This window comes from Sphaerodactylus townsendi, linkage group LG07 (assembly GCF_021028975.2).
Source record: "Sphaerodactylus townsendi isolate TG3544 linkage group LG07, MPM_Stown_v2.3, whole genome shotgun sequence".
Lineage (NCBI taxonomy): Eukaryota > Metazoa > Chordata > Lepidosauria > Squamata > Sphaerodactylidae > Sphaerodactylus > Sphaerodactylus townsendi.
The window spans coordinates 113,048,636-113,059,225 of NC_059431.1; the positions used below are offsets into that span (position 1 = coordinate 113,048,636).

Sequence of the window (10,590 nt, forward strand, 5' to 3'; positions counted from 1 at the left end):
TTGGCTGGGATTGCCTTCTTTTGCTGGTTGTCTGAATTTCCGGACGTCACGTCGTCCTTTCTAGTATGCAAGCTGTTGGCAGGCTGGCACTGCTCGGTGCTTGGCCAAAAGGACCTCTGCCGCCCCATCACCAAAGAGGTGTTGCGCACCATTACAGGGGTGCTGCACAGAGTCTGTTCAGCAGACTACGAAATTCTGTTGTTCACGGCCACATTTCACTTGGCCCATCATGGGGCGTTCAGGCCCAGTGAGTTAGTCGCCCCCTCACGAGCCGTGAGGCTGGAGAAGGTTCTCCAGTTTCGCCAATTAGTGGTGGCAGAGGATGCCGTGCATGTTATGCTTTCCCATTCCAAGACAGACCAGGCGGGGCAGGGCACATGGGTAACTATGCCAGCCTTACCAGGCGATATCATATGTCCCCGTGCCTCCATAGCAGTCTGGTTGCCATTCAGGCCCAGGCGGGAGGGCATGTTTTTCATTCATCAGGACTGTTCTCCGTTGACCAGGTATCAGATGTCGGCCATGTTAAGGGGTTGCCTGAACAAATTGGGGTTGCCCTGCAAGGAGTTCGGGCTCCATTCATTCCGCATAGGGGTGGCCGCTGCAGCAGCCCAGGAGGGCAGGGCCCCGGAACAGATCCAGGCAGTAGGGAGGTGGCATTCGGGAGCCTTCAAGGCCTATGTGCATCCTCATTTATCCCTTTAATCCCCCTTTTGTAGTCTCACCAACATCGCCACAGGCTGCCCGCCAGCAGGTGTGGACCATGGGGCACAGCATCGTGGAGAGAGCTCGAGCATACACAGCATCTTCTGGCTGGGGCCTGACTCTTGGGCTGGACCCGGTGATGGAGTTCCGGTGGCTGGGACAAAGCGGCATGAGATGGGCCGAGTTACAATGGGCGGTTTGCTTGGCCCTCATCCACATGGGCCGCCCAGACATGCTGGTCTTGCAGCTGGGCGAGAACGACCTGCCGGCCATGAAAGGCCTTGACCTGTCCCTCAAGATGGTCAGCAATTTTCAGAAACTCCATCGCCGCTTGCCCGACACTACACTGCTCTGGTCCAGCATGCTGCAGTGGATCCTTTGGAGGGATGCTGAGTGCCCAAACAAGGTGGACCATGCCAGGTGAAAGATGGACAAGGCAGTGGCATGGCTCGTCCTTTCGCTAGGCGGTGCCGTGGTAAACCACTCCGACATCACGCATGACCAGCATGCGCTCTTCCTTTTGGACGGCATCCACCTTTCAGAGTGGGGGATGGACATGTGGCTTCATTCCATCTGGCACACCCTTCTCCAGCTGATTCGGGCTTGAGGAGCTGGGGCGGGAGCTGTGGGCAGCTCGTTGGCGGGTTGGCAACGGAATCGCAACATCTGTGGGGAGAAGCCGAGCCGGGCGGCCGGTCTTCTCCATGGTTGGGCCCCTTAAGTAAGGGCCTGGGGGTGGGGTGGGCCAGTAGGCAAGCTGGTAGGCTTAGCTGGTGCCCGCCACCCCAGCAGGAGGGGATGACACCAAGGGGGATACACCCCAATGGCTCCCGGCTTCCTGCCTAATGCCCAATAGGGATTGGGGACGGATTGGTCGGGTCAGCAGCGATGCTGACCTGTTGATGTTGTGACCTGTTTGTCTACCCAGCTTCTCAAGTGTTTATATTTGCTAATTAATAGATTTGGCTGCAGCCCAATCTATTTCCAAGCTCTGGTTGATGTGTTTAATTGCTGGAGAAGGGTCTACATCATCTGCACGCAAATAGCAGCCGTCGAGTCACCAATGGCAGCCATTGCGGCAGAGGTGAGCAACACGAGGCAAAGAGAAAGGGGTATTCAGCTCATAGGACGCAGTTGCAGGGAGCTGCAATGATTGGCCCAAGCTGAAAAAGGCGGGAGCAGCAGAAGTGCATATAAGCGCCACACCCCGAGCCTCGGCCTTCTTGGCTAGCCGAGGCTCAACAGCGATGTGACCAACCCACCCTCCCTAGCTACAATTGTTAATAGTGTAAAATATCTTTTACCAGTTTTTCTTCAACAGTTGGCATGTAGTCAATTTTACATTTTTAGTCCATAATGTTTCCCACTGCAGGAAGATAACCCCCTTTTGAAAGTTTTTCACCCAATTTATAATGGATTTTTTAAACCTGTTCTGTCTCTGAGCCATATCATAAGAATAACTTATAAATTCTACTCATTAAGTGTTGTTTCTGCTGGGTGATTTCTTTCTCAAAAGCTGACATTCCTCTCAAACAACCTCCTTTGTGGCTTGGGGCCCTCATACCTGCAGACCGTCTTACCTCATATGTCCCTAAATAGATTACTACACTCTGCGACGGTGGAGTTGCTGGAATTCCCCGGCCCTTCAATGATGTGGCTGGCTTCTAGCTGGGCCTTTACAGCCCTGGCCCCTGCTCTTCCTCCATCAGTATGGGCCTTGTGGGATCTCGGTGAATTCCGCAGGGCCTGTAAGACCGAGCTGTTCCACTGGGCTTCTGGTGAGGCCGGCCGCGGATTGGCTGCCCTCCACAGTGTCATCTCTGGCAGTTCCCTATATTAGTTCCATCTGGGGCACTGCCAGTCCCTCCCAGCCTTAAGACTGGGTGCCGCTAAGATGGGTTGTTATGCTGCATATTGATCTTAATGTTTTTAGAGGTATTTTAAGTAATTTATTGGTTGTTATATTGTATATGTTGTGAACTGCCTAGAACCCTCCAGGGATGAGGCGATCTACGAAGTCCAATGAAATAAATAAATGAATAAATGTTATGATATTTATTCCAAGTATTGTTTTATCCTGATTGGTTTTAATATTGTTGATTTTATGATTGAATTATTGTTTACTTTTGTTGTTCACTGTTCTGAGCCCTTGATAGCTAGCTAGCTAGAGAGAGAGAGAGAGAGAGAGAGAGAGAGAGAGAGAGAGAGATGAGATGATTGATTGATTGATTGATTGATTGATTGATTGATTGATTGATTGATAGATAGATGATAGATAGATAGATAGATGATAGATAGATAGATAGATAGATAGATAGATAGATAGATAGATAGATAGATAGATAGATAGATAGATAGATAGATAGATAGATAGATAGATAGATAGATAGATAGATAGATAGATAGATAGATAGATAGATAGATGATAGATAGATAGAGATAATATCTTGGAGAACATAGATGTTTCCAAAGCTTCAGTCCTGTTGTCAGTAATCTGTACACCCATTGTACATTAACATAGCTAAAGTATCTTTTCAAGTCTAGATTCTTCTTTGTCCCAAAATAGGTCCCTCCACTGTCAGTCTGTAATGACCCCTGTAAGCCAGGATACAGCAGGAAAAAGAAGGAGGGGAAGGCGTTTTGCTGCTATGACTGTGCTTCCTGTCCAGATGGCAAGATATCAGACCAAGAGGGTAGGAGATATCAAATGCCCATGCAATTAAATGGATATAAATTCTGTGGATATAGCTGCAAGGGGTCTGACCTAGGAGTATATGAGTATTTGAATGCCTGCACTTGGTAAAATGATAAAGATTCTGACACTTTATTATACATTCATTTGCAGTCTTTTCCTTAGCATTTTAGATGCCACAATGACATTATGGGAACATTCACATATAGTGTGCAATATTAGGAAGAACTCGAGTGTTCTGAATCTACCTATTCTGCCAATCCTTGGGATGCCTTGCATTGCAATGGCAAAATGGGGAGCCCATTCTCTGCTTCGGCTATTGTAGTCACAAGGACACATTAAAAGCTTGTCTGGACTTGCCCTCGCCAAATCAGCAATGCATAATCCCTTTCTCACAACTTTCCTGAAGAGATTAACTGAATACAATACCTTGCCCTCGGAGAGTGTTTCCATCTCCATACATCCTGTAAAAACAAATGACTTCTTAATGTTTTTGCCCCAAGAGTATTCACCTGAGAACTTCTTTTTTTCCTGACTAACCTCTCACTAATGACTGCCTCAATTGCATTGTCATTGTTCTATAACTGTAATTCAGTCAGCTGGTTACCTCCTTTCAGGCACTCCCAAGATTGGTCTATCAAGCTAATGCCTCAACCAATTAGATTAATGACCCAACACATCAATGCTGATTTTAGCCTATTGTCTTTCCTCAGAAAGGAGGGACTCCTCTTTGTCCTGGGAGATTAAGGGCCACTCTGCATAGCCCTGATGGTCCCTTTTTTCCCCTAGAAGCAGCCCCCTCTCCCAGCACCCAGTCCCCAGTACTTCTGAGCCTGGCTATTGGGTTCAGTTGATATGGAATATCAATTTCTCCTGAGCACAGTGCAAAGCTCTTGCTCCCTGCTATGCCTTGGGATCATTCCCCAGAAAACAAACCTAGCTGTATATTTGGAACAACTGGTTGATTACAAGAGTAGATGGGTCATAACTAGAGCAAGATGCAACTTCTTTGCCTCAGTCAACCTCCAAGGGCGCTTTCTCAATATCCCACACAACGAACGTCACTGCTGGTACTGTCCCTATACATCAGACTCAATCTCTCATATTTTGCTGCATTGTTCAAAATATAACAACTTTAGAATTGACTTATGGGCACTGTTACCAACAGGATTCACACTATTCTCTGATAAAAGAAAAATGTTTAAGCTCCTGAACAATTCCAATGTAGAAATTTCAGAAGCAGTTGCCGTATTTTTAAGGCATGTTTTAATGTATCTGGAAATATTTGACATTTTCTTGAGTATATTCCTAATAAAGGTTCTGGACTGGACTTGGTTCAGTTGCTGCTGCATGCCACCTGCTTTCTCCCCATGTCCTTGGTCCAGCGCAGGTCACTGAACTCTGCTTCACAGACACAACGTCCGCTGTTCCCAACTTAATCCCATCAACAATGCTTATATTCTAGGACTGTGTGGGTATATTCTGCTGCATTGATTATTGTGTGCTTGTGTCTATCCATTATCCCATTATCCCTAAATAAAATTGTTTACTTTATTTGCTCTCCTGTGGAATTTCTTGCAAAAGCTGACCTTGCTAAACATGCACAACAAAGACCTCAAACTTGCCCGATCTTTTGCTAAGCCAAGAATCTGCTGTCACTAATTCCCCACCCTAAAATGAAGAAACTCCCACCATTTCAGGTGACAACTGTAAAGTATAAAATATTCATGTAGGAGAAAACATGTTCATCCCCTAGATTACCATGTTTATTTATCTCAGGCTACAGTATTTTGAGGGTTCTAAGTACTGGAAGTTCTAAGTACTATCTGCTTTCTTTCCCCACTTAGAAACTTTAACTAAGCATCTCTGCCTTTTCCAGACATGGAAGACTGTGTTGCTTGCCCAGAAGATCACTATCCAAACAGGAATCGAAGCCAATGCATCTCCAAGACCCCACATTTCCTCTCTTTTGAAGAACCTTTAGGAATTGCTTTCATCTTCTTGGGACTTTCTTTTTCAGTGCTGACAGGTCTGGTGCTTGGAATCTTCATTAAGCACCGGGACACTCCCATCGTCAAAGCCAACAACAGAAGCCTCTCCTACATTCTCCTGGTGTCTCTCCTTCTGTGCTTTCTCTGCCCACTGCTCTTCATCGGACAGCCTCACCAGGTGACCTGCCTCCTCCGACAAACAGCTTTTGGCATCATCTTCTCAGTGGCTGTATCTTCTGTGCTGTCCAAAACGGTGACTGTGGTGATGGCTTTCATGGCCTCGAAACCAGGAAACATGTTCCAAAAGTGGGTGGGGAAAAGATTGGCACATTCTGTGGTCTTGTCCGGCTCCCTTGTTCAAGTGGGCATTTGTGCTATTTGGATGTGGACCTCCCCTCCTTTCCCAGATCTGGACATGCACTCATTAACTGAAGAAATCATACTGGAATGCAACGAGGGATCCTTGACCATGTTTTGCTGTGTCTTGGGCTACATGGGCTTCCTTGCCACCATCAGCTTCATCGTAGCTTTCCTAGCCAGGAAATTACCAGACAGTTTTAATGAAGCCAAGTTCATCACCTTCAGCATGTTGATCTTCTGCAGCGTTTGGCTCTCATTTGTTCCAGCTTATCTGAGCACGAGAGGGAGAGACACAATGGCTATGGAGATCTTCACACTCTTGGCTTCCAGTGCTGGGTTATTGGGCTGCATCTTTCTGCCCAAATGCTATATCATCCTACTGAGGCCTGAGTTGAACAACAGAGGGCAGTTGGTAAAATGCAAGTAATAGGTAATCTACTAACTCTGTTGTTAGTTCTGTTTCTACTGAACAATCTATGAATGTCAACACAACTGATTTCAAAAGAAATCTGAGTTTACACTCTCTATAACTAGGCTATTATTATTTCTTGGGTTCCAAGAGAAATTAATTTTTCTGGCTTCAACAACACCAGGACTATTGCAGACAATCCATGTTTTTCTCCCCCTAATGACTGAAATAAAATAATTTTACATTGAAATGGACTGCGTAAATCTTCAGTGTCCTGAGATCACACCAAATTCAGCACCAGACATCAGAGGGCATTAGCTCCTGTTAACCACAGCTAAACCAACAGAAACCCCAGCAGCCTCTTGGGTGAGAAACATAAGGCCCATTTCTGGAACCACAACTTCAGTCAGGCAGAAGAACCAGCCAGGGCCCAACACTGGAGCCGCGAACAGTAAATGGCAGCCTCCATAGCCAGAACAGAAGCCATGGTGCAACCAGAGAGGTCAGCTTGTGTGCACATGTGTCCAACAGCAGTCCAGCCCTGTGGGTCTGTGTTAGGAGGGCCTGAGAAAAGCAGAGGCAGGAGCTGAGATTCGGCAGCATACCCCTTCCATGCCCATGGCATAGCCAAGGGGGCAGGAGAGAGTTCAGCGGTTGGAATGAACCATCAGGGAACCTGTCAGAAGGAAGGGGGAGAAGCAAATCACCACCCTCCTCATAGAGAGTCTGGGTACTAGGTGTTAGTGGTAAGACATTCCCATGAACCTTAGGGGCAATTATGGGTATAGGAAACTCTTTGTGTGTTTATGGAAACTTGGGTTAAAAATGGCTCCAGCAAGATCAAAATGGAGTATAGGCAGACAACAGCTGACATTTAAGGAGGACTGACTCAGACACTAATCTTGTCATTCCTGCCCATACCCTTAATGGAATGCAAGTTGTAGAACAATTATTATTCAAAATACATGTCAGCCAGATATCACCGTTGGTTTTGGTCTACGTCACCATCGAGCCCCAGCCAGGGGCCTAGGATGTTGTGACGTATCGGCGAAGGAGGTTTGTAGAGCCCAGCAGCACGGCTTTTTGAAGTTGACAGATGTTGATTTTGTCGATCTTAATTTGTTTCAAGTGCTGCCCCAGGTCTTTTGTGACAGCACCCAGCGCGCCAATGACCACTGGCACCACTGCTGCTGGTTTGTGCCAGAGACACTGGATCTCGATCTTTAGATCCAGGTATTTTGTGATCTTTTCATGTTGTTTTTCATTCACCCTACTGTTGCTGGGTATCGTATTGCGTGCAGATGGTGAGACCCTTCCCCGGCAAATAACACACCAAACCAGAGTTTGGAAAATGGATTGGGCCACAGCCCAATTTATTAACTGATAACAAGATTGAACATACAAGAAGCTGGGCAGCAAACAGGTTGCAACATCATGCTGTCCCCAATCTCCATTGGGGCATTCCACAGGAAGCTGGGAGCCCCAGGGGTGAACACCCCTGGCTTCAACCCTTCCTGCTGCTGGGAGTAGCAGGCACCGGCTAAGCCTACCGGCCTGCCTACCGGCCCAGTCAACCCCCACCTGCTGCAGTGTCGGGCACCAGCTAAGCCTACCGGCTTGCCTACCGGCCAGCCCCACCCCCACCTGCTGGAGTGTCGGGCACCAGCTAAGCCTACCAGCTTGCTTATCAGCCCGCCCCACCCCCCGGCCCTTCCACAGGGCACAACCATGGAGAAGACTGGCCGCCTGGCTCGGCTTCTCCCCCCAGGTGTTGTGATTCCCGTTGCCAACCTGTCGGGCTGCGACAGATACAATAATGCAGTAAATATCATAACAATTCAACTATTAACTGTTGAGCTAAGGGAGGGTGGGTGAGTCACGCCGCTCTTGAGCCTCGGCAAGTCAAGAAGGCCGAGGCTCGGGGTGTGGCACTTTTATCTACTCCATTGACATAATGGAATCTGCAAATCTCCTAAACACCACACCCCGCTAAGCTGCTTTTAGAACTCCCTGATAGTGTGCTTTTGAGAAAACATGTTTACAAACAATTGCTTCTTCCTTGCATTTCCCCAACCTCTAGATATGATCTCACTAACAACAAGATTTCATCTTGAATCAATCAAGCCTCAGCCAAATCTGAATACTGAAGGCAGAGATTGTAAGAAGTATCTCTGCATAAACCATTCATGGTATCACTGATATAATCTAGGACCAATTGACTCCATTGTCCCGGGCTTTAGAATAATAGAGCTGCTAATTAGCTCAGCCCTGCAATCCCAGCATGGAAACCCAGAAAATCCAGGAATAGAAGCTCACAGGAACTTACTAGCTACCGCCCCAAACTGCTCACAAGGGTATAAAAATACAGAGCACCCCAAGTTCCACTTTCTTAATGCTGATTCTTTACTCTAGCGCTAGCTGGCTAGCTAGCCAGCTCCTGCTGCTGGTTCAAGTTCTCAATGCTGGCTCTCAATGCTGGCTCAAGCCCTCCAGGCTGGCTTCAGCTGCTGCTGACCCCCACTCTCCATGCTGGCATAGGAATCCCTGCCTTCTTTCAGAACTTCTCTGCAGAATTAGGTAACGTATAAGTTCCCTGCTTCCCCAACTCCTATTCTATCATCCAGAACCTATCTTTTCCCTATTTATATACTTAGGAACTGTGTGTATGTGCCTTAATGTCTCACTGTGTGATTGTTTGCAACCAAAATTTATATAAAAATATTTAAACCGCAATTTCGTCTTTTGTGAATTCTCTGCAGATACGTTTCAAGCCGTTTCTGGTATACATAGTCTAAAAAGATCCCTACCCAGCCTGCCTCTCGTATTGCCAAGCCGAGTTATTTTCCCCATCACTACTTTAAAGATATTTGTGTGCTGTTACACTCTTAGCAGCTGGTGAAAATTCCTTAGAAATAAGTTCACAACCTGTGAAAGCTGGGTAACACTCCTGTAATAGTGTGCAGCAATTCCTCGGTAATGGGGCGTCACAGGTCCTTCTGGCCAGGCACCGAACGGTGCCAGCCTGCCAACAGCTTACATACTAGGAAGGACGATGTCACATCTGGGAAGCCAGACAACCGGCAAAAGAACGTGATTCCCGCCAGCTGCACCCGTATGGTGTGGGGCTGCACGCCTGGTTAAGCAGGTGCCCTCTGTTTTCTTGGGGGCTAAAGGGACGCCCATCTCCCCCATCAGGACCTGGAAAGTGTGTAAAGTCCTTTGGCATTCCCCTGTTCCTTGCCTGCCAATAAACAAGAAGTCATCCAGGTTACCAAGCCTGACGATGCCCTGTGGGTAAAGGCCCATTGCAGGAAAGTGCTAAACGCCTCATAGGCTGAACATGCGATGGAGCAACCCATGGGCCACATTGTCAACGTACCAGTGGCCCTGGAAATAAATCCCTAGCAGCTCAAAATCCCCAGGGAAAATGGGCAGGAGTCTGAAGGCCGACTAGATGTCGCACTTAGCCAGTTCTGCCCCAGGGCCGGCCTGCCTGATGAGCTCCACCGCCTCGTCCAGGGTGGCATGCCACACTGAACACCTGGCCGGGTCAATGAAGTCATTCACTGACTCTCCCCTGGGGTAGGAAAGGTGTTGAATCATGCGGTATTCCCTGGGGGCCTTCTTGGGCATGATGCCTATTGGCGAGACTCGCAACATCTCCAAGGGGGGTTAGTAAATGGGCCGACAATCCTGCAGGCCTCCACCTCCTTTCTCAGCTTCTCTGCCACAACTTTGGGAAATTCGCTACTGATTTCAAGTTGGGGGCAAAATAGGCCCACCTGAGTCCCGTGTAGGGAATTCTGAAAACCTTTCAGGAAGCCTTCCTTAAGGAACTTGGCCCCTGATCTGTTGAGGTACTGATCTAGCCATTGGCATGGAACGGGTAAACAAACTGGTGATGGGGCCATGGATTGGAGCGAGTTAGCGACTTCAATCCTTCTGGGACGTGACAGCTCCTCCCTGGCTGCTGCTGTCCTTTCGGGCAGGGCCAGAGCCAGGGTTCTGGCCCTGTCAAAAGGGCCGCCGAGAGGGTCCCCTCATGCATTGTGCCTTGGCATGTAAACCTGAGCAATTTGAGCAGATGTGCTCGTATTTACACTTTGGCCACTGGCAGGACCCTCTATTAAAGTCCCAACATGTCCATTTGGATGGGAGCTTTCTGGCCAGGGCACCCTTTGTTGCTTTATCGCTCGGGGTGTTGTCGCCAGTCCCTTTTATGGAGGGGTGCACCACTACCATCCATGTCTGGTCGTGAATCAAGTCCCACCTAAAATGGCTTTTGTGCGAGGCATTCTTCCTAACTGCCTCGTCATAGGCTATAGCTGCCGTGTCGCCCACTAGAACCCGAGCCCGAAGGATGTGGGTCATGTGGGCAATCAAGTGCCAAGCCCAGAGGGGGTAAGCGGCGGCTATAAGAGTCACGTACTCCC

General features: G+C 48.1%; 1 protein-coding gene across 1 annotated transcript in view; it reads left to right on the forward strand.

Moving 5' to 3' along the window:
* LOC125437067 (vomeronasal type-2 receptor 26-like) overlaps positions 1-6,175 on the forward strand; it is a 464,990-nt gene extending 458,815 nt beyond the window's left edge. Inside the window, exon 7 of the mRNA XM_048504435.1 lies at positions 5,277-6,175. Within this exon, the coding sequence (XP_048360392.1) occupies positions 5,277-6,175 (899 nt within the window). The remainder of the gene's footprint in view (positions 1-5,276) is intronic.
* Positions 6,176-10,590: the final 4,415 nt, after the last annotated feature.